This window comes from Chelon labrosus, assembly GCF_963514085.1.
Source record: "Chelon labrosus genome assembly, chromosome: 1".
Classification (NCBI taxonomy): domain Eukaryota; kingdom Metazoa; phylum Chordata; class Actinopteri; order Mugiliformes; family Mugilidae; genus Chelon; species Chelon labrosus.
Genome location: NC_140337.1, coordinates 26,436,158 through 26,460,879, shown reverse-complemented (window position 1 = coordinate 26,460,879; position 24,722 = coordinate 26,436,158). Strand labels below are relative to the sequence as shown.

At 44.2% G+C, this 24,722-nt stretch overlaps 1 protein-coding gene across 1 annotated transcript; it reads right to left on the bottom strand.

Moving 5' to 3' along the window:
* Positions 1-1,674: 1,674 nt before the first annotated feature.
* On the bottom strand, positions 1,675-3,261 carry LOC311492007 (tripartite motif-containing protein 16-like; the record flags this gene model as incomplete). The annotated part of the gene is made up of 1 exon (XM_084550122.1): positions 1,675-3,261. The coding sequence occupies exon 1, from the start codon at positions 3,241-3,243 to the stop codon at positions 1,675-1,677; it is 1,569 nt and encodes a 522-aa protein (XP_084406248.1). The 5' UTR covers positions 3,244-3,261.
* Positions 3,262-24,722: the final 21,461 nt, after the last annotated feature.

The window sequence follows — 24,722 nt, the reverse complement described above, 5'->3', positions numbered from 1 at the left end:
AAACCATTTACTACTGGACCATGAGGAGACAATATGATCCTGCAAACTCCCTGAATAATGAACACATCATTGTAGGTTATCTGTGCTGCAGACTCACTGAACTTGTCGTGTCCTCTCACCACCAGGGGGAGCTCTCTGTTTATGAGCTGCTGCAGAGAAACAACAAATGTCAGTGTGTGATAAATATGGGAATACAACCAGATCTCTTTTTACAGTGTTCCTCCAACACATTTCACAACTTTTAAACTAAATTAGTCTCTTTTCTTTGATTGGATTCAAACATCCAGAGCTCATGTTGTCATAGAAACTGAGTCAATGAATTCAAACAAACATCTGGATTATGGCTGATACGCATGTGTTGAGAAGTAGACTCTTACTTTCACACTGTCATTCTACACACACACAAACAACAAACACACTGCCCACATGGTGACAGATAGATGACTTTCAACTAAATATAAAGAGACTTTAAAAGAATGATTGTGCTGCCCTGGAAGAGCGTTGACTGTAGCAATGCTGTAGACAGACAGTTAACAATCCCAAGTCCTCCAATAAACACGCAGCCTTGACTTTTATGGTATTTTAATAGAGACTTGTTGCTTCATTTACTTTATTTGTAAACCTCTGACTGTTTTACTTTGAACTCAGTGAAAACGGTTTGACTGCAGTAAATATCTCTGGCCAGTAGGTGTCAGTAAATAACTGTTTTTAACCTCTGAGGTCATATTTCAACTCATTTTAAGACAGAACAATTACAAACACTGACATCAGTTATTAACGTTATAAGAACTTGTTGTCTCTTGGAGATGTAAATAAATCATCATCAAGTCCACATCTTCAGCCGTTGCTGATGACTAAACGCGTCCACCACCAAACTTCACCCACTTCATTTGGAGTCTTTTCAACGGTTTTAAGTCTTGTGGAATGAAACCTGTTTATTGACCGAGATCAAGAACTAAATCTGGGTTGTAAAAATGTGACAGAAAGTCTTCTCATTTTTCTGTGACTGAGCTTTTTCAGTGAAAAGAGTTGACTGACTGACAAACGTTCTTCTGCTCTAAACATCAACTCTGTACTTTGTGGTGTTTCAGGAGGAAAACTGCCTCAGTTATTCTCTCATATTAGCTCCACGTTTTCTCCACAGCCTTTGTTTGAGATCCTGGAATAAAGACAGGAGATGGTCATTTCTTCATGTGTGACAAACAGCAGCTTTATTCATCATGTGAAGCTTCAGTTTGTTCTCCAATTAAATCAGTAAAGTCTGATAAATGACTCTTGTTCAGTGATTTAATGATTCACAGATTCACTTCATCCACACAATCAGTTAGCTGGACTCAGAATATCAGCTATGTACAATCAAATAATGACTGATGTCCTGATTGATGATGATCATGATCACTACAGTTGACATGAGCTCGTCTGTTCATCCATTTGAACAACAACAAGTGAGAGCCTCCGTGGCTAAACAGACACAGGAAGGAGCACCACCCAAACAAAGTCCAACATCAAGCACACAACAAACCAGGAGACGTCAAAGAACCGCCCAAAAAGTGTGATTGACAGCTGATCTCTGTGCAGTGAAGAACAATGAGCTCTCAGCTACAGCGATGGAGACCAAATCACCTGGAGAATGAAAGACACATTTTAACCAACTGTCCCTCAAGTGACTTCTGTCTATTTGACTTTAATCAACTCAGCAGTGTCTCCAGAATGAAACGGACGAAGTCCAGCATAGAGAGGCTGAGTGAATGTGGTCTGGACTCTGTGGAGGAGAGTCATGGTTTCAGAGACGCTGTAGAAAGACAGAATACCTGCTCTGTGGTGCAGGTACACTCCTACTCTGGAGGAAACAGGACCTGAGATGTCAGACGAGACTTTGTTGTGGAAAAATGTATAACTGCTTGTTTCACAATTTAATGCCCAAGATTTGTCATTGCCTCCAAATAAACATTCTTGTGACCACCCTGCTCTCCTGATATTCTTGTATGCGACTGCTACATAGACTCCTCTTCCTCTCCACTCCACCTCCCAGTAACAACGTCCAGTTAGATTCTCTCTACTCAGGACCTGCCAAAAATAAGTGAATCTGTCTGGATGATGAGAATACGACTGATGTTGTTTTATTAATGTTACTTTTCTGTTGTCCTCAGATAATAACAGCCATGTGTTTGCTGTGTTTGGATCCAGTGTGATTTCACATGAATATTTCAAGAATTCATCTCTGGTCTTTGGCTCTGGTTGTGGCAGTAAAACATCCACTTCAGTCACTGCCAGTGAGATGTTTGTCCATGTCTCTCTCAGAATGTCCTGTAGTTTCTCTCTGGTCTCTGTCACAGATGCTTTCATGTCATCAAAGTACCTCAGAGGACGAATCTTGATGCTGGATGAGTGTGTAGACTCACTGGGTGGTGGCAGTGAGGGGTAGTTGTGTAGAAACTGGCTGTGATCCTCTGTGTTTAAGAGCTGCTTCAGCTCGGAGCCTTTCCTCTCCAGCTCAGTGATCTCCTGCTCCAGCTTCTCCTGAAGATCTTTGACTCGACTCTTTTCAGTTTCCTGCTGGGATCTGACCAGCTGCGTCATATCAGAGCTTGTTTTCTGGATGAGACGGATCATCTCAGTGAAGATCTCCTGACTGTCCTCCACTGTTTTATCAGCAGAGCCATTGATGGCCTTCAGCTCCTGTCCAAGCAGCTCCACATCTTTCTTTCTCTCCTGGATTCCCTGCAGGATTTCTTGTAGCATCACCTCCACCTCCTTCTGCTTCTCAGTCCTTTCTGCTGCAATTGAGACTGTTTCATGTCCTTTATGTTCATCCATTAAACAGAGATAACAGATACTCTGCTGATCAGTACGACAGAAAATCTTCATCACCTCATCATGACGAGGGCAGATGTTCTCCTGGAGCTTCTTGGAGGGCTCCACCAGCTTGTGTTTCTTTAATGGAGCTGCATCATAGTGAGGTTGGAGGTGTTTCTCACAGTAAGAGGCCGGACAGACCAGACAGGACTTGAAGGCTTTCAGCTTCCTCCCAGTGCAGACATCACAGGCCACATCTTCAGGTCCAACATAGCAGTGATCAGCTGGAGCAGCTTGGAGTCCAGTCTTCTTCAGCTGCTCCACTAACTCTGCTATGATGGTGTTTTTCTCCAGGACAGGCCTCGGTATGAAAGTCTTCCTGCACTGAGGGCAGCTGTAGATTCCCTTCTGGTCTTCTTCATCCCAGTGGCTTTTAATACAGTTCATGCAGTAGCTGTGTCCACATGGAATAGCCACTGGATCCTTCAGTAGATCCAGACAGATGGAACAAGAGAAGCTTTCTCTGTCCAGCTGAACTCATTTCTGATCCATTTCACCTCTCAGTGTTGACGACTGTGTGAGTTTCTGTTTGCTAGAAGTGACTTTAGTCTGAGCTCTGATCTGAACAACATGTGATTCTACAGCAAATGGAGCCAGTCAGCTCTCACACTTCACCTCATCTTGGTTACACCCATGTCCAAAGTGCAGATATGAAGGGAAATATCAGAACAGAGTGTAGCTGCTCCAAGAACGGGGGGGGGGGGGGGGGGGTATCGAACTTTGATTTGTTCCAGGATGAGGAGCAGTGTGAATGGCTGGAGGTGTGGGAGAGGACACAAACCTGACAACTGCACTTTAAAGAAGCCCTGTTCAACTTGTTGAGAACAACACCTATCTGTGCTCCATGGTGTGACACAAACAGAGACTGTCCTGACTATGAGTACATCCCCCAGCATGATTTAGATGAACCCACTCAGCCATTCAGGTCCAATGATGTTGAAGGTTGTCCCAGTATGCCTGCACAATGGGAAGAAAACACGACGGATCTAAAGAACAATCATACTACCAGCTGCTGTGCGACACCTTGGTCTCATAGGAAAGTAAGAAATCTTTTCTCTGAGGACAAGTAGACAGGACAAGGTGCAGTTAATGGGAGCTACTGTCTCAGGGCCCGTCCACACAGAAACGCAAAAACGCCGAAACGCATAAGTTTTGCATCGTTTTGGCCTTTCGTCCACACGTATCCTGTAAACGCATTGCCCTAAAACGCACTTTTCTGAAAACGGGTCCCAGGGTGGAGAAATTCGCAAACGCAGCTCTTGCGTTTCTTTGTGGACGGCTAAAACGGGGAAAACGATGACGTCATCGCCACACTCCCGAGCAGCCTTCCACCTCCCGCGAGACGTCTCGTAACAACATCAACAACAATGGCGGACTACATGCTAGTTTTCATGCTGGAGACGATGTTGAGTCTATTAGGGTTACTAGGGCAAAATATCATGCTCCTGTGCCACCACGCTGAGCAAAAAAGGCGATTTGTAAACAGCGCTCAAGCTTTATGCGCATGCTCCGCATCTTCATCTCCCTTTTTGGTGAATTTCTGAAACCGACACAGCGCCACTTATAGGCCTGGAATAGGAAGTAGCGTTTTCGGTCGTGCTGAAACGGATCCTTGTGGACGCGGATATTTCTTGAAACGATGATTGAAAACGGAGAGAAAAAAGATAGTTTTCGTACGTGTGGACGGGCCCTCACTCAAAGTGTCACCCCTGAGGGAGTCAGGGATGAAACACGACCTTCAACATGCCTTCACAGCAGCAGAGCTGAATCTGGCTGAACAGTCATGTGAGGCTGAAAACCTAAAACAAAGCTACCAACACTTGAGAGACATTCCATTGCACTCCTACAATAGAATCAAGCCTTTGCTACTCATCGGTTCTGACAAACCTCACCTGATAACTCCAGCATTCCCAGTTCGGTCTGGACCAATCGGTGGACATGTAGCTGTGTGCACGGCTCTGAGATGGGCGGTGCAGGGACCTGCCACCTTCCTTCAGCATTGATCAGGTGAGAACAGCTGTCTTCATTTTTCATTCATCTCCCCTTCAGAAGAGCTACATCAAAAATGTCGAAAGACTCTGGCAGCTTGACACATTGCCATTCAGAAATAGTAAACGGGTGATCCGCTCCTGTGAAGATAAAGCAGCTATGGAACAACTGGAGAAGAAGACCATTAGAGTCACAGTTGACGGTGTGTCCAGCTATGCTACTCAATTGTTGCGTAAACCAAACGCACCCACTCTCCGTGCTCCACCCACGGCCGTGACGGCTCTCCTCAGAGCAACAGTGCACCACCGTGCTACCAACCCTGCCCAATCCGCAGTGTATAACAAGGAGATACACAAACTGGAGAGGGCTGGATATGTTGTCAAGATCAACGCTGATGAGGTGAACAGTTCAAAAGAGTCATGGTTCCTCCCTGACCATCTTGTTTATCATAATGGTAAAGCCAGAGTTGTATTCAACTGCTCATTCAAATATCAACAAGCCTGCCTTAATAGCAACCTGCTTCTTGGTCCTACACCGCTGCTTGGTGTGCTACTGAGATTTAGATAACACACTGTGGCCATCAGTGGAGATATCCAAGGTATGTTTCATCAGGTATGTCTCCTTCCTGAAGATCAGACACTCTTCCGCTTCCTGTGGCGTGATGGTGAGAGAGACTACAGCCTAGATGTCTGTGAATGCCGTGTTTTGCCATTTGGGACTTCCTGCAGCCCATGCTGTGCAACCTATGCTTTGCAGCAGCGTGTGCAAGAACACAGTGAGGGCAATGAAGACGTGGTCCAATCTGTGATGCAAGCATTTTATGTAGACAATTGTCTCCAGTTTCTGCAGTCTCAGGATCAAGCCAGACAGCTCATTGACAATATGAGAGCTCTCCTTGCCAGTGGAGGCTTTGATATGAGACAGTGGTCCAGCAACCGGCACCGAGGTACTAATTTCCGGACATTCATGAAGCTGACACTTTTTATAGCTGAGCACTTTTAAAAACGTTGGTCAGCTCAGCTTTTAGGTGATAAACTGTCTGGGTTTAGAGATTTCTCCACAGTTTTCATCGTCAGCTCTTCTGTTATCCTAAAACAAACTTTGACTGAACAGTTTTGATTCTTGGTCCCCTTACATGCTATAAGCACCTATTCCCTTCTTATATGATTCAGAAAATGGCCCCAGACCTGGTAAAATTTCCCTGTGTTGTCATTCAACCTTGCTATCATCACGGAGGCATTATCCGTCATCAGCTTCACCCAGTCAGTAAATTCTGGTCGAGTCCAACTCTTCCGGTGACGAAGAATGATTCTAGCTGCAGTGATGAAGCACGTCAATGCTGAATCAGATTCTTTATTTCTGAAGGATTTTATTTTATTATTTATTTATTAACTGACCTGACAGTGAACACGTCAGGCTTATTGAACCAAAAACAACAAAAGAAAAGAAGGACATAGAGAACTAGACAATTCCCCTGCGGGAAATCGCGAGAGTGATGCAGTGGCCGCAGCAGTCTGCGATACCATGCTATATTGCTGTGATAGTACGATGCTACGATGCTATGATGATGCTACTATGCCGAGATGCTACAATGCTATGATGCTAAGATACTAAGATGCTATGATACTAAGATGCTACAAAGCTAAGATACTATGTTGCTACGATGCTAAGATGTTACAATGCAATTATACTAAGATGCTATGATGCTTTAATGATCACCTGTTCATATAGTCATAATATGATCCATGTTTGACTACAAAAAGTAATGGTCAGGTCAAGACAGGTATGAAAGTATTCGCGACTTACGTCGCGAATGTCTTTACTAAGTAGCATGTCTTTACTACCATGAGCAGCAGCTATAACAAAAAGCACAACTCAAATAGTCATTTAAGGCCTGGTTCCTTCTGACTGGATGGGTGTGAGTTTGATGTCATGCAGGGTACAACAAACCAAACAGGATGAGGAGGATGCAGTAGGCCTGGCTGAGAGAGAGAGACACTGAGAAGGGTCGTCCTTTACGCCCTTCTACAAACTGAAGGGCAGGTACAGGCAGCAGACCCCTCCCAGCTCCACCTGAAAGCCAGCATCAAATAAGGAAGAGAGTGGGAGGGATCGTCACACCCCCACCAGGATTATATTATGACTATATGAACAGGTGAATTATTATGATTAACGATCAATTATTACAATTTGCTCGTTAATCATAATAATTTTAACAATAAAACTCATTACTCCTACCTGAGCAATAGTTTAACAGTTTACGGCACAGTCTTACAGTTAGAAAAACAATAATATTAAACTTAACACATCCAGGCTGTAACAAGGAATCAGCGATTAAGTGAAGACCTTCAAATTGTCCTGCGAGTCCAGCTCTTCGTCTCATGTTGGACGTCACTGCAGTCTGTCTGGATCAGCTGGAGGAAAACTATAGGCAGACAAATAGACATGTCAAATAATGTTATGTAACATACTTAATATAACTCTTATGAGTGTTCAACAGCTCATTATTTATTTAATTAAAAACATCATATTATATTAAATTACTCCAATTATATATATACTGTCATTACCCACTGCGCAAAGACACGTTCAAATAACGTCTTTTCAACGTCGTTTTTGCACGTCGAAGTTTGGTCCTCTGAAGGTGCAGACTGTTACAACACACGACGTATTTTCCCGACGTCGAATGAACGTCCGTTACTGACGTCCACAGGACCTCTGTATAGGAGCCAGTTGTAGTCCGAATGTGGTCTTCTAGACGTCGTTTCTACGTTAAACTTAAACTCATTTTAGACTACAGTCTGGTCTACAATAAATCACAATCCAATCCCGACAGTTTTTTTCCCCAATCTTTATTGCAAACGTCAGTCTTAGGCAACATAAAATGCAGTACAATTTGTGAAAAAGTGGTGAATACAATAAATAAAATTACCTTCGGTCTGTGAATAAAAATGTAACAATAGCCTACAAATATAATACGAATAGAACAATAACATAATAATAAAAAAAGTTTAAAAAAAAAAAAGGTGCCCTTTGAAGTCCTCAGTTGCCCGATTATGAAACAGGATGACTCCATCTGCACAAGTAGAAAAAGACAAATGATTAGCGATCGAAACGGCAGAACACCGCCAGCTTTTTTAGAATGCGTCTGTATTGCCGGAAAAAAACAACAACAAGAACAGTTATCCCAACAATGGCGGCCAGCCAAAGTCTCACACAGGAATAACTACTATCGCTCTCATAATGATAGCGACCGAACAACTGTTGTTTGCAGTGTTCCCTGCAAACATTTCGACGTCTAATAAACGCTTTAATGTGTACAATTGTTCACGTTAAAGCGTCTGTAAACGTTAGCACGGTGGTTGTGTTCAAAAGCTAACGAGCTGATGGGAAAAGATGCAATGCTAACTGTAGCAACAACTGTTTAGATTAATACGACAAAGCTAAAACTGCACTATGAATGAACATAAAGTTAACTAGGCAGAGACCGAACTTACCTGCAATTTAGTGAACGATGATTTAGACCAGCTGTAGCCTACGGTGCAGACTCGGCCATTGCTTCCACAGAAGAGGAACACCTGGGCCAATCGGAGTGGCTCTTACGGTGTATGTGACGACACAATGCCTCAGCCAGTTAGAGTCGCGAATTCGCACACATTTCACCCGATATGACTGTGGCGCAGAACTCACTTAAATTTAGCCAGAGACCCTTAAATAAACCAGTAGGAAAAATACGAAAATGTAAAATAACAAAATATTATGTAAACATAAATAATAAATATTTTTTAATCTCAAATCAACAATCAACAATGAATATGAATATAAATTATTAATCATTCATACTGATTAATCATGTTGATAACAACAAGTTTGATATTTATCTTAAATAAAAAAAAAAATACATTCGTCAATTTCCTGCACCTGTCTTAGACGTCCATATGACCTCCAGAAAAGTTATCTAGTCTGACGATCAAATGTTGAACGGCATATTGAGGTCTAAATGGGGTCATGGTTAGACGTCGAAATAGCGGACCTAGTTTGCACGTCGTGTAGACGTTCATAATTGGTCATGGACCGACGGACGCAATATAGACCTGATCTGCACGTCAATCAGACGTCTAATGTTTAGTGGGTAATGTTGTTGCAAGCCATAAATGTTTCCTACTTTATGTGGTGGAATAATATATTTTTCAGTTTGACACAGTTTCATTTAAAAATATCTTCCCTTTAAATTGTAAAACTTCAACATTATTACTGTGATAAGCACCCACTAGCAACGCGGCGAATTAGCCGGCGGCTAACCCCACTAGCCTCCGCGTTAGCTCACGGCTAACTGCCGCGGCTAATTCGTGTTTAACTCCCGCGGGTCCGCGGTTAAATCCCGGTTAGCTAGCGGTTAGCTCGAGGCTAACTCCGCGGTTGAGTCCGCGGCGTTAAGGTAGCGGCTAGCTAGCTCCGTTAGCTCCGCTAGCTTGCTAACATACATGAGCTATGCTGGAAGGCTAGTCGTCGGCTAAATAACTGGGCGGCTAGTCGTTAGCGTCTGTTAGCAGTTTAGCTATTCACTGACCTAATAAGATGAAGGAAACGGGTCAGGGATGTTGTGTCAGGAGTTTCAGCAAAACAGCCAGATATAATTTGTGTTTAAAATAAAGGAAAAGGTCAAACATGACTGAGAAGTTGTCATTCAGTCAATGAGAAGAGCTATAGCTAAGAGGCCCAGCAGCTGTGTGAAAGCACCAAGGGAGACAGGGATGGTTTGGGGGGTTTTAATGTTTTGGCAGATCATGTTTTCCACTGAGAACTCTTTTCCCGCCTCTCGTCCCCAGCAGCTGCGTGTGTGAACGTGTGTAAGCTGGTTGGGGTCTGGTTGTCATGGCTACCAGGGTCAACTGCTCCTGTTAGAATGTCAGTTGGAAGACGGGGAAAGAGAGAGAAAATGCTGAAAAATCGCCTCGAACAGGAAGGACTTTGTGGCCAAACCGTATTTCCAATCATTGAACCGACTTAACTTTGGGCATCTTGAGGCTTTCCTGAACGTCTACATATGCCGTTTGTGGGTAAAATGAAGAAATGTGACCTATTTAAAGCGATTCAAAGAAAGGTTACTTCTGCTTTCCTCCAGAAATTTCCCTGCCTTTTTAACATGGCAGTCTATGGAGCTGTGGATGGGTGTTGCTGGCGCATCTTTGTGTCTGACGCCAAAACTATAAGACTTACAGCTTTAGCATACGAATTTGAGTGAGAAGACACATTTTCTATGTATAAATTATGTCTGTCGTGTGAAATTTGTGGCCATGGGAGCAGTTTCTGTGCAGTTTTTTGACTAACTTTCTTCTCCCCTCCTCACTCTAGCTGATGATGTCATCCACTCTAGCACAAACATTCCGCGCAACACACACCCATTATAAACCCTGAAATTTGAGTAAAAACCTACACAACTCTGAGGCTTCATAGTTTAAAAACAGTAAAAGTTGTCGATAAGTGAAGTGAATCTCTGAAGAGAAGGCTAGAGTACCTACGTTTTAAAGTTTAAATGAAGTCTCTCGGTTAAAGTATGCCAGAGCAGTTCATTGTTGAAAATGTCTGTTTCAATTGGGAAATTTGTCGCAGTTTTTTCGCGACTCTGTCGCGAAAAAATCTTGTTTGAAAGAACTGTATAGAAGCACACCGAGTCCGATCTAGACGCACGTTTTGATGTATTTTGTGTCTGTGTGCGACGAACGGTATTTGAGTTGAAAGGTTTCGAAAATCTCGTAGGAAAAAGTTTAATAAAAAGAAAAAACGTAGTTGTGACAAAGTGGGTGAGAACCACACCATTTGTCTCATTTACCGTTTCTGCATAATCATGTTTATTTAATATTTGTTTGTCAAATTTCACCTTTTTCTGAATATGCCTACACTTACTATCCCGGGTTTGTTTGTGTTTGCATTGTATTTGGTTACAAATCATACTCCAACATTTCCATAGAAAATCAGACTCAGACAAGTGTTAAGTTAAAATTAGTTTATTTCAAATGTGCATTATTTAAGTTAATTGTGGATTTACTTACCATACCCACCATGTGTTCCAGAGACAAAAGGAGGGAAATTTGGATTTCTTCCTGCTTTTAAGGTCTCTGTGACCTCATCACCGAGGATCACAGACGGGTCCATCAATGGGGGTATTTTGCAAGGAGGTTATAGGTTATTTGTTTGTTTAAGATTAGGTAGAGTGGATAAAGAGCAATGGCAGTTAAAGGCCAATAAAAAGGTGCTGGTCTGTTTGAGTAAAGAAAGTATATTTACAACTTGTCACTTACCTTTTCCATTCTGGAAAAGGTGAACGTACCTGTTTAATGGTATGCACCAATATGATGTCGGTGAAGTGCTAATGAGTAGCACTATAAAAGGAGTTGCTTGTCAGCCCTCAGGGGGAGAACAACCATGTCTGTGTAGCTGGGTGCATGTTACATTATGTTAAGTTTATCTAAGTTGCTATACGTTTAGTTTTATTCAGTTTAGCTTTGTTAACTGTTTAATTTTTGTAAATTTTGTAGATATTCCTTTTTTCCATTATATGTATGTTTTGGTGACACCTTGGCTTGGAGAAATAAACACCTTTTTTTGGACTGGAACAATGTTTGAGTCTGTCTCCTACCGATTCCTACCGCTCTGGCCAGGCTTCCCCACATTTGGTGGCAGTTTGTGGGTCCCAAGCCAGTAGGAGACAGTGAAGAAATGTCTAGACAAAAGAAAGTTCAAGTAACTGAGTGTCCACCAGACACATCCCAAGATGTTCCTGACCAGCTGGGGGCAGCAGGTGGTCAACTTTTGGAACAAGAAAGCACGGCTTCATTGGCCAGTCTTTTGCAAGCCCTGCTACAACAACAAGCCGAGCGTGACGCCTGTGCAGAACAGGAGCGCAAGCGACAAGAGGATAGGTGGAAGCGAATACAGCACCAGTTTTTCCAGCTACAACAAGAAATACAACAAGACCGTCAGGATCGTCATCAGCTAAGGGATGAATCGGCAGCCACAACCACCACAGCCATCCCCTTCATAGAGCCAGCAGGTGATTCTTCCCACAGTCCCGCAGCCCAAAGTAGGCATGAGGCTGCTCCATTGCAAACGGGTAATGCAGGACAACTTTCCAGTATGGTGAGGTTTCCTGGCTGGAAAAGCCCCAAGATGCAACCATACAATGAAGGTGAGGATATTGAACACTATCTAATCACCTTTGAAAGAATTGCTCATGCGTGCCAGTGGCCTCAAGATGAGTGGGTTTTCCACCTAGCCCCTCTGCTAACCGGTAAAGCCCGGTCAGCATATGTAGCAATGGACATTGACGATACCATGATGTGTGCTGTCTTGCAGAAGTTTGAAATCAGTGCAGAGACCTATCGTGTAAGATTTCGATCCAGCGTGCCAGGACAAGAGGAGACACCCAAAGAGCTACAGGTACGCCTCAAGGACCTTTATGATAAGTGGATGACTCCAAAAACTAAAACGAAAGAGCAAATTGGAGACACCATCATCATGGAGCAGTTTTACAAAGGTCTCAATCCTGAACTTCGCACCTGGATTAAGGAGCGTAATCCAAAAACCTCCAAAGAAGCAGCAGAATTGGCTGAGGTTTTCCTGGCGGCCCGCCGCCCCTCAAATGAGTACCTCCCAGCCAAGCCCCGCCCATCTCCACCATCAAGTAAGCCTGCTGACGGAAATAAGTTCAGAACCCATATTACACGAGCTAATCACTCCCCCTCCATGTCAGTTAAGTTTGATCCAAGAAATAAAGCATCATTTTCCTGTCATTCATGTGGTCAGAAAGGGCATTTTAAGAAAGAGTGTCCTAAGATAAATATTAGCAAAAACTACATGTGTTTTACCCCCCAGTTTACTAGTGGTGATTTAGAGAGTGGAAATGTTCCAGAAGGTCAGCGGGAGGAGCTCACAATAGGTGTGCTTATTGAGGATAGACCATGTGTGGCTCTACTAGATTCTGGAAGTAACCGTACTTTAGTCAGACAGGATAGTCTCCCTAAGGATGTCATTTTCTGTGGAGGAACTGTGGATGTTTTCTGTATTCATGGTGATAAGGTAGGATACCCCATAGCCGAAGTACCCATGCAGGTGGATGGTCAACACTATGTGTTATCAGTAGGGGTATTTCAACACCTACCCTATCAAGTGGTGTTAGGCTGTGATATTCCTATCCTTCCCGAGTTGATAGCTAAGCAGTCCCGTGAGGCCAGGGCCAGTGGCACAAGTGAAAATTTGCTAGCTGTCACCCGAGCCAAAAGCAGGCAGGAACAAGCTAGCCCAACAGGGGGATGGGAAGAGTTGCCATTTGCAAATGACGAAGTACCCGACACGCAGAAGTCAAAACACGTAAAGGAAAGGAAAAGCAGGAGACGGAGGCGACAGGACAGAGTACAGGGGACTATGATAGCTGAATGTGTGTCTGAGCCTTTAGACTCTGATGTTTTTCCCATTCCAAGTGACATTGTGAAGCTACAGAGGGAAGACACCACACTTAAACCTGTGTTTGCTAAATGTGTACATGAGTCAACCCAAGTCACAGAAAGAGGAAAGGAAATATTTGTGGTCAAGGAAGACAGGCTCTATCGCCGTAGTAAGCTTGGTGACCAGCTAGTCATTCCTCAGAGTTTGAGATCCACTATCCTTAACCTTAGCCATTCTATCCCTTGGGCAGGACATCTGGGTCAGACAAAAACGTTCCTAAGAATGATTCGCCGTTTCTATTGGCCCCAGCAGTATTCGGATACGGTAAAATATTGTCAGTCGTGTCCACAGTGTCAGCTTACAGCTTCTGGCAGGAAGGGAGATAGGGCACCTCTCATTAATATGCCAATTATTGACATACCCTTTTCCCGTATTGCCATGGACATTGTAGGGCCACTAGAAAGGAGTAGCGCAGGTCACAAGTATATACTGGTAGTCTGTGACTATGCCACCAGATATCCTGAAGCGTTTCCCTTGAGAAAGATCAAGGCCCGCCAAATTGTGAACTGCCTTATCCAGCTCTTCTCCAGAGTCGGAATCCCGAAGGAAATCATCACAGACCAAGGTACCAACTTTTCTTCAACCTTGCTGAAAGGGGTGTATACCCTGCTGGGAACCAAAGGTGTGAAGACAAGTCCCTACCACCCACAAACTGATGGCCTTGTTGAACGCTTTAATAAAACCCTCAAATCCATGCTGAGGAAGTTTGTGGATGATTCGGGGTCAAACTGGGATCAGTGGCTTCCTTTTCTGTTATTTGCCTATAGAGAAGTTCCACAAACATCTACTGGGTTTTCACCTTTCCAGCTGCTGTATGGATATCCAGTGAGGGGTCCCATGGATGTCTTGAAGGAGGCCTGGGAGGGTCCCATTCCGCAACAACAGTGCAGTGAGCTTGCATATGTACTAAAAATGAGAGACAAACTGGACCAGTTTCAAGAACTCGCCAGTAATCATCTGGCTCAAGCACAGCAGAAGCAGAAGCAGGGTTATGACAAGGCATCTAGGAGGAGAGTTTTCCAGGAGGGCCAGAAAGTTCTCCTATTGTTGCCAACCACTGACAGCAGTCTCCTTGCTAAGTGGCAGGGGCCATACATTGTGAAAAGAAAGACAGGCCCAGTCACATATGAGCTATTTTTGCCAGACCGTCGCAAAAAACATCAAGTCTTCCATGTAAACCTTTTGAAGGAATGGGTGGAGCATCCAGACCAGACTACAACCCTGTGGGCGCGCACGGTGACCGATGAGGAAGAACTGCAGGAGCAGTATTTTCCAGCTTCAGCTGAGACAGCAGTGTTTCCTGATCTCAATCATCTTGCACCAGATAAACGCCAGCAACTGGAAGCCCACATGACAAAAGAACTCTTCAGTCTGAAGCCAGGTCGTACGCATCTCAAATCAAATCAAATCAAGTTTATTTATATGGCACTTTTCATACCTATTAAAAGCAATACAAAGTGCCTCACAGAGGCTAAAAACAGCAAAAACAGAACAAAAAATCCAACCCTCCCACCCCATAAGAACACAGAGACATGAGACACACACATACCCCCCCCCCCCCCCCACACACACACACACACACCCCACCCCCACCCCCCACCCCCAACACACATACACACACACACCCACACACACACCCCACACACACCCCGCACAAGAGAGACATGGCTAGACACCGAGACCTGGAGCAAGGAAAGAGCCACCTTTGGGGCCCAACCACACCAAGAGGGCCTCCAGCCCACGACTACAGGGAGCACTGCCATAGAGAGACAGCCCCGACCCGGGTCGACAGGAGGCCCCACACCAAGGTGCAAAGCCCTCCAGCCACCAGGGCCAGAGCCGCCCATAGGACAGCACCCCCGTGAGAAGACCAGCAGCAACTCCCAGTGTGGTCGGCCCCCATGAGGAAACACTGGGGCTAAAAGCCAAGGACTAAAACTGTAAAATAGGACAAAATGACCAATGTAGATAAAATGCTTTTCAGCTCATAAAATTAAAACATGTATTTGTAACATATAAATTAAAAATTAAAATGGAAAAGAAAATGACAAAAAAGTCTGATAAAAACTACTAAAAGCTAAAAATTGCTAAAAACTGAGGGACTAAAACTAAAACTGTAAAATGGGATAAAAACGTACAATATAGATAAAAACATGTAGCTAAAGCATATAGTTAAAATGTAAAAGTCTGATTAAAAGGAGGAAGATAATAATTTAGAAAGTCAATTAAAAGCCTGATTGAAAAGGTGGGTCTTGAGCCTCTTTTTAAAAACATCAACAGTCTCTGAGGCCCTGAGGTTCTCCGGCAGGCTGTTCCACAATCGGGGACCATAATAACTAAAAGCCGCCTCCCCGTGTGTTTTGGATCTAACTTTAGGTATGGTTAAAAGGCCAGTGCCGGAGGACCTCAGGGTCCGCGAGGGTTGATATGGTAAAAGTAAGTCAGATAAATAAGAAGGCCCAAGACTGTTAAGACACTTAAAAACAAGTAAGAGAACCTTAAAATCAATCCTGAAGCGCACGGGAAGCCAATGCAGCGATTTTAAAACAGGTGTAATGTGCTCCCGCCCTCTGGTCCTTGTCAGCACTCGTGCAGCTGAGTTCTGTAATAGCTGGAGATTAGAGATACCTTTTTTGGGAAGACCAGAGAGCAGGGCATTACAATAATCTAAACGACAAGAGATAAAAGCATGCATCAGTACCTCCGTGCTGGCCTGAGAGAGAAATGGGCGGACTCTGGCTATATTCTTAAGATGGTAAAAACCAATCTTTGTTATGTTTTTGATATGTGGGATAAAACTGAGCTCAGAGTCAAAAATCACGCCCAGGTTTTTTACAATTTGAGATGGTTTAAAATCTTGTAATTTTGTTAAAAGTTTCTCTCTCTGGCCTTCAGGACCAATGACTAAAACCTCTGTTTTGTCCTGGTTGAGCTGCAGGAAATTCGCTGCCATCCATGACTTGATATCTAAAATGCAATTAAAAAGGGCATCAATAGGCCCTGTGTCATCAGGAGACACGGCCATGTACAGTTGTGTATCGTCAGCATAACTATGAAAGCTGATGCCGTGCCTCCTGATGACATCCCCAAGGGGAATCATGTATAGATTAAAAAGAATTGGACCTAAAATTGACCCCTGGGGAACCCCACACTTGATCTCATGGGTTCTTGAGGAACATGTATCCATACTCACAAAAAAGTGGCGATCTGTGAGGTAAGAGACGAACCAGTTGAAAACAGTACCAGAGAGGCCGACCAGGTTCTTCAATCTGTTTAATAAAATGTGATGGTCTACTGTATCAAAGGCGGCGGTTAGATCCAGTAGTACCAAGACTGTAAGTTTATGATTATCCAAGTTGAACCTGATATCATTTAAAATCTTTAAAAGGGCTGTCTCTGTACTGTGGTTCGTCCTAAAACCAGACTGATGCCTCTCTAAAATATTGTTTGACTTTAAAAAATAATTTAATTGGTTAAAAACCAGTTTTTCTAAAATTTTACTTAAAAATGGTAAGTTGGATATAGGCCGGTAATTATTAAGAATGTTATGGTCTAGATTGCTCTTCTTCAGAAGGGGCTTCACCACCGCCGTTTTGAAGGAGGTGGGGAAGACACCCGTCTGAAGAGAGCAATTCACAATGTTTAAAAGCTGTTCCTCAAGGAGCCCATAAAATGTTTTAAAAAACGGTGTGGGAATTGGATCTTAAAGGCAGGTTGTGGGGTTTACCTGGGAGAAAACTCGACCAAGTGTCCTTGCATCAACCAGGACAAAACTCTCCAGTGTTTCCTCAGGTAAAGTCGAAGATCCAGGTGTGGCGACAGTTAAAATCTGTTGAGATAAAAGCCTGGATCTGATATCATCAATTTTACTTCTGAAGTGGTCTGCAAAGTCCTCACAGAGGGTATCTGATATTGTTTTGTGGGACTTGTTAAAATTACTGTTTGTTAAAAGGTCTATTGTGGAGAAAAGAAATTTAGGATTGTTTTTGTGGTCGGAAATTAGTTTTTTGAAATGAGAGATTCTTGCCTGCTTGATTGTGCTATTGTAGATTTTGAGTTTTTGGCGTAAGATTTCATAGTGAACCGTTAGTTTAGATTTTCTCCATCTTCTTTCAGCACTCCTGCAGCCTCTTTTCAATTTCTTTATCTCCTCAGTTCTCCATGGGGGTGTAGGTTTTGTCTTAATTGTTTTTGTTAAAAGAGGGGCCACTGAGTCCAGCGCTGATTTTAGATTTTTGTTAAAACTATTCACAATAAAATCACAGGGTGCTGGTAAAATATCTGCAGGAGTGCTCTGTAAAATCTCTATAAAATTTGCAGCCACTTCAGAAGTAAGGTAGCGTTTCCTCACCGTTCTCACCGGGGCCTCCTGCTGGTTAAAACTGGTGATGTTAAAAAACACACAGTAGTGGTCTGACACAGCCAAGTCCACAACAGAAGACACACCCACGGACAGGCCATAGGTTATGACCAGGTCCAGGGTGCGCCCCCTGCTGTGGGTCGGCTGTGTGACATGCTGTTTAAAATCCATACAGTTTAAAAGGTTTAAAAATTCTCTGGACACAGAGTCCGAGGTGTTGTCTATGTGTAGATTAAAATCACCAGTTATTAAAATCCTATTATAAGTGGTGTGTATAATTGATAAAAAATCTGAAAATTCGCTGATAAAAGAGGTGGAGTACTGGGGTGGCCTGTAGACTGTTATGCAAAGAATAGGAGGGCTGCTTAAAACAAAGGCATGGTGTTCGAATGAAGAGTAGCTGTTAAAAGGAACTTCATGTGAGGCCATCGCGGTTCTTGATATAGATGCCGTTCCTCCACCTTTTTTGCCCCCCCTAATAGAAAACAAAAAGTTAAAATCTGGTGGTGAAGCCTCAGTGAGAACAGCAGGTGCATCGGTGCCAAGCCATGTCTCTGTAAGGAGAATGCAGTCTAGGTTATTATCTACAATTAGATCATTTATGATAAAAGATTTGTTTATAAGAGAGCGCACGTTCAGCACAGCCATTTTGATGTCTGTGCTGAACGTGCGCTCATCGTGGCATTTTACAGGGATGTTAAAAGCTCCTGTAGTTCTAAAACCTTTGCTGTGTTTCGGTTGTCTATGTGTAATGATGGTTTTGATGGTGTGGATGGTGTAGATGTCCTGAGGTTCTGGTGGCAGAGAGAGGCCTACTGGTGAAGAGGTGTATATGGTGTGGGTGTAACGTGTAGTGGGGGAGGGTGGGGGTGAGCGAGGGGCAGATACTCTGTGTGCACATGATCTAACGGTGAGTCAGGAGGTGGCTGATGTGCAGGACCGGACAGTCAGGTTGATGTTTACTGATAAAAGCCGAGAACCCTCCTGATTTGGGTGGAGGCCATCTTGTTTAAAAAGATGAGGCCTGTTTAAGAAAGCTGCGAAATTGTCAACGAACGGTATGCTTTTGTTGAAGCAATACCCCTTTAGCCACAGGTGCAGCTGACGAAGGCGGCTGGTGGTGACGTCACCATACCTAGGTGGGGGGAGCGGGCCGGAGATAATCAGCTGCTTCCCCGTGTCCAGCAGGCGATCCACCAGGGAGGTGAAGTCCTGCTTGAGGACCTCCGACTGGCAGTTTTTGAGGTCGTTGATGCCGGCCTCCAGGACCAGCGTGGAGGCCGAGTTGTGCTGAGCACTCAGCTGGAGGGCAGAGGATGCGACCTGGTTGACGCGGGCTCCAGGGTGGCAGAAAGTCCGGCCACCGTGCACCGCCACGTGCCTGACCATGGAGGTCCCGATAACCAGCACAGAGGGGGTGCGTCGCTCCGCTGGCTGCCTGGAGGTGCGACGGAGGCGGGACGGAGCCTGGCGATCAGGTTGGTGGCGTCGGGCCGCAGTTGCTCCCGGCCGAGATTGGGGGGAGGTGCCTGGCTGGACGAGTGGGCCCCGGATCCTGGCCGCGGTTGTTCCTGGCCGAGATGGAGGGGAGGGGGCCAGCTGGACGAGCGAGCCCCGGATCCTGGACTGGTGAGAGCCACGACCAACTGAATGGTCAGGTTCCGGGGGTAGGCTGGACGAAACCCCCACGGGGGGGAAGTCCTGCAGGCTCAGGATGTCAAACCTGTTGTCCAGTGGCAGATCCGTAGGCGGAGGAGGAGTGGATGGACGAGCCCCAGCACCTCTGTGCACCACTGACCAGGGTTCCCTCACCTTGAGTGGAGTCGAGCTCACCATTCCAACCTCCCGGGTGAAGCCCTGTGCCTCCACGGGACGTAGGCAGGAGGTGGAGGGTGCCGATGTCTTGGGCTTAGCTCCCTGGCGGTGCCAGCGGGACTCGGCTAGTGCTGGTGCCGGAGTTCCGGTGGTGATAGAGCCGGTCCACGGCAGGGTGGTGTTGTCCATGGCCGTCATGTTCTGGTCACCAGCCCCGGATGTTTTCAGGTGGCTAATCAGCTTCGCCCGGGTCGTGGCAACCATGGAGAAATCCATAAGGATTTTGTCCCTCTCCTTTAGGTCAGCCCTCAGACCAGAGACGCTGTCCCTTAGTTTTGAGAGGGTGGGGAGGCAGGACTCACACACCGCTAGCATACCTGCGGCCGGCGAGGATAGGAAGCGTCCGGTGAGCAGGGCAGGTAAGTTTAGCTTCAAGTGCTAAAAACAACCCCAGCTAGCCAAACAGCCGGGGAGCAGGCCGGTCAAATCCGGAGGAAAATAAACGATCGGTCTGTCCAATAGTTAAAAATAAATAAATAAATAAAAGTTTTGAACAGACTCTGTCTTATTTCTGAATTCAGTTTGAATTGAATTGAACATCTCGTTGAACATCAGATCCGTCTGCATTCATCTGACCAGAAGCCAATTCGGGACACCACCTGTCGCATTCCTGCTAGACTTGTTCCTGAATTAAAGCAGGAAGTGGAGGAGATGCTGGCTACAGGTATCATAGAACCCTCTCACAGTGAGTGGTGTAGCCCTGTGGTGTTGGTCCCAAAGAAGGATGACCCTAAACTGAGATTCTGTGTCAATTTTTCAAAGTTAAATGCTGTGTCTGCTTTTGATCCCTATCCAATGCCAAGGGTTGATGACCTTATTGAACGCTTGGGGAATGCTAACTTCTTGACGACCCTTGACCTCTGTAAAGGGTATTGGCAAGTGCCCTTAACAGACTCTTCGATGGACTTGACAACATTCAGAGTTCCGAGTGGTCTCTACAGATTCAGAGTGATGCCCTTTGGTTTGCATGGAGCACCAGCAACATTCCAGAGGTTAGTTGATGAAGTTTTGAGAGGAGCAGAGGACTATGCAGCAGCTTACATTGATGACATTGTGATCTTTAGCCGGACCTGGGAGGAGCATGTGCAACATCTTTTTGATGTATTCCAGCGTATCCAGAGTGCCGGTCTGGTTATAAATGCAAAAAAGTGTCACATTGGCAAACCTGAGGTCCAGTACCTGGGCTATGTGATAGGAGGTGGAGGCATCCGTCCCCAGGTAGGAAAGGTAGAAGCAATAATTGCTTCCCCACTACCTAACACAAAGCGGAGGCTGCGGTCATTTTTGGGGCTCGTGGGTTGGTATCGCCGACTCATCCCCAACTTCTCTACAAGATCTGCAGTGTTGACGGACATGACTCGCAAATCTAGCCCGGTAAAGGTAAAATGGACTCAAGAAAGTGAAAATGTGTTCAAAGACTTGAAAAACTGTCTATGTCAAGAACCTGTTTTGCAGTGTCCAGACTTCACTCTTCCCTTTACAGTACAGACTGATGCTTCTAACGTAGGTCTTGGAGCTGTGTTACTACAAGGAGAGGAAGGAAACCAATTGCCTGTGCTGTACATCAGTCGGAAACTCTTTCCAAGGGAAATGAGGTATTCAACAGTTGAAAAAGAAGCTTTGGCCATTAAGTGGGCCTTAGACACCTTAAAATACTACCTCATTGGAAAAGAGTTTGTTCTTGAGACTGATCATCGTGCATTGCAGTGGATTAACAAAATGAAAGACACTAATGCTAGAATTACCAGATGGTATATATCTCTCCAGCCTTATCGTTTTCAGGTCCAGTATCGACCAGGACGTATGAATGTCATTGCTGACTTCCTGTCCCGTGACTCTGACGAGTAACGGTCTTAAGGGGGGGGATGTGTGACAAAGTGGGTGAGAACCACACCATTTGTCTCATTTACCGTTTCTGCATAATCATGTTTATTTAATATTTGTTTGTCAAATTTCACCTTTTTCTGAATATGCCTACACTTACTATCCCGGGTTTGTTTGTGTTTGCATTGTATTTGGTTACAAATCATACTCCAACATTTCCATAGAAAATCAGACTCAGACAAGTGTTAAGTTAAAATTAGTTTATTTCAAATGTGCATTATTTAAGTTAATTGTGGATTTACTTACCATACCCACCATGTGTTCCAGAGACAAAAGGAGGGAAATTTGGATTTCTTCCTGCTTTTAAGGTCTCTGTGACCTCATCACCGAGGATCACAGACGGGTCCATCAATGGGGGTATTTTGCAAGGAGGTTATAGTTTATTTGTTTGTTTAAGATTAGGTAGAGAGGATAAAGAGCAATGGCAGTTAAAGGCCAATAGAAAGGTGCTGGTCTGTTTGAGTAAAGAAAGTATATTTACAACTTGTCACTTACTTCTTCCATTCTGGAAAAGGTGAACGTACCTGTTTAATGGTATGCACCAATATGATGTCGGTGAAGTGCTAATGAGTAGCACTATAAAAGGAGTTGCTTGTCAGCCCTCAGGGGGAGAACAACCATGTCTGTGTAGCTGGGTGCACGTTACATTATGTTAAGTTTATCTAAGTTGCTATACGTTTAGTTTTATTCAGTTTAGCTTTGTTAACTGTTTAATTTTTGTAAATTTTGTAGATATTCCTTTTTTTCCATTATATGTATGTTTTGGTGACACCTTGGCTTGGAGAAATAAACACCTTTTTTTGGACTGGAACAATGTTTGAGTCTGTCTCCTACCGATTCCTACCGCTTTGGCCAGGCTTCCCCACAGTAGTGAAGAACAATAGTTTGCATTGCGTAGCACTGCATCACTAATTAGATAAACTAATGAGTGAGAGATGTTTAAAATCAGTCTAGTAACATTAGTCGTGTCTTTACCTCGACCATGAGATCATTTAGAAAGAAAGTATAAGTATGAAGTATGGGCACCCTGACTATGTAGCCCCATGTGCAACAAACTGACATACTGTGTATCCTGACTCCTTTCTATCAGAACCAGCATGAACCTCTTCAGCTAACTGAGCTACAGTTGTATCAGTATCAGTGAATGAAAGGATCACAGACATCCGTTGTGTGCTACAGTTTCTACATGATTCCTGCTCCAGCTCTGCAGCCTGCTGGATGAAAAATCTTCTAGCTGTGCTCAGGATTATCATCTGTTTATCAATCTGTAGCTGGAAGCTGTTGGAGCCGGGATTAAAATGGATGCTCCAGTGTGATCTGAACCGTTTCAACTATTTCTATCCTTTACTTCACAAGGAATTTCTCACCCATATTTTAGATCTGGGTGAGAAGTACAACAGTGTTCAGGCTGAGGCTGCAGGCAGCAATGTAAAGTTTGAGACAAGAGAAAAACAAACCCATAAAGGTCCATCACAACCTCTCATTTGTAAGTATAAAGAAATAAAACTACAATAAAGGACAGGATTAGGCTACAGCCTTAAAACCTATTGGATTCAATAGCTCCTATCAAGATGTGTGATACTGATGCAGAGTTCAACGTGCACTGATATGAGAGACTGACCAGACATTTTATTGATCTACTTTTCATTTTGTTTTATTAGATGGAGATTCACATCACACTCACACGATTGAACGATTTATTGTGTGTTGTTTAAAATCAAATAAAAACTTTCAGATATAATGGATCAAAACTGTTCAGTCAAAGTTTGTTTTAGGAGAACAGAAGAGCTGACGATGAAAACTTTGGAAACATCTCTAAAACCAGAGATCCCAAGAAGACTTTACCACCTAAAAGCTGAGCTGACCAATGTTTTTAAAAGTGCTCTTCTGTAAAAAGTGTCAGCTTCACACTGCTCCTCATCCTGGAACAAATCAAAGTCCACAGAGGCCCTTCCCCTCTGTAGGGGCCCCTGCTGTCCTATCAGTCTCTTCTCCCTCTCTGGAAAGTAAATTCAAGAGGTTGTCCTGCTGAAGAACCCTTCTAATCGACCAATCTTTACACCTTTGCAGTCAAGGTGCCAGTCTCTGATGCTGTACAGACACATGTAAAGGGGCCTCTTTGAACCCTATGGACCTTGACGAGTCAAAGGACGTAGTCTGTTCCCACTCTCTTTTTCTGATCTAATTAATCTTGAATTGAAAGAGCATCTCGGGCGGCACAGTGGCGAGGTGGTTAGCGCTGATGTCTCACAGCGAGAAGGTCACCGGTTCGAATCCATGGGCTGGCTGGGCCTTTCTGTGTGGAGTTTGCATGTTCTCCCTGTGTCTGCATGGGTTCTGTCCGGGTACTCCGGTTTCCTCCCACCATCCAAAGACATCCAAATACATGCTGATTAGGTTAATTTGTGATTCTAAATTGGCCGTAGGTGTGAGTGTGAATGGTTGTTTGTCTCTCTGTGTTAGCCCTGCGATGGACTGGCTACCTGTCCAGGGTGTACCCCTGCCTCTCGCCCGATGACAGCTAGGATAGGCTCCAGCAGACCCCCGCGACCCTTAACAGGAATAAGCGGGTATAGAAGATGAATGAATGAATGAATGAAAGAACATCTCAGGGACTAAAAAAGATAGATGAGAGGAGTTACCTCTCCTATTTCATATGGACAGAATCTAGAAACATTAACGTTAAACTCCATAACGTTTTAAATCTGTGATTCATTAATTCTCCCTTTTTCAGAGATACACGCATGCACATGCTGAACCCCCCCCCCCCCCAGAATGACCAGGGGGAAGCCAGATAAGGCTCTCACTGCTCACCATGACTTTGACTCACCTAAACTGACATTTGTCCAGTTTCTCTTCCGCTCTTCATGTGCCTCAACAGAGAAATCAGCAGACCTTTCTTTATCACAGAGATTTAGCTCTGACTTAGTTAGACTTTAGCTCAGGAAAGAAAGAACTCTACAATTACATCAACATTGATTGGTTTGGAGACCACATGTTGTTGTTGCTGTTCAAATGGATGAACAGACGAGCTCATGTCAACTGTAGTGATCATGATCATCATCAATCAGGACATCAGTCATTATTTGATTGTACATAGCTGATATTCTGAGTCCAACTAACTGATTGTGTGGATGAAGTCAATCTGTGAATCATGAAATCACTGAACAAGAGTCATTTATCAGACTTTACTGATTTAATGGGAGAACAAACTGAAGCTTCACATGATGAATAAAGCTGCTGTTTGTCACAC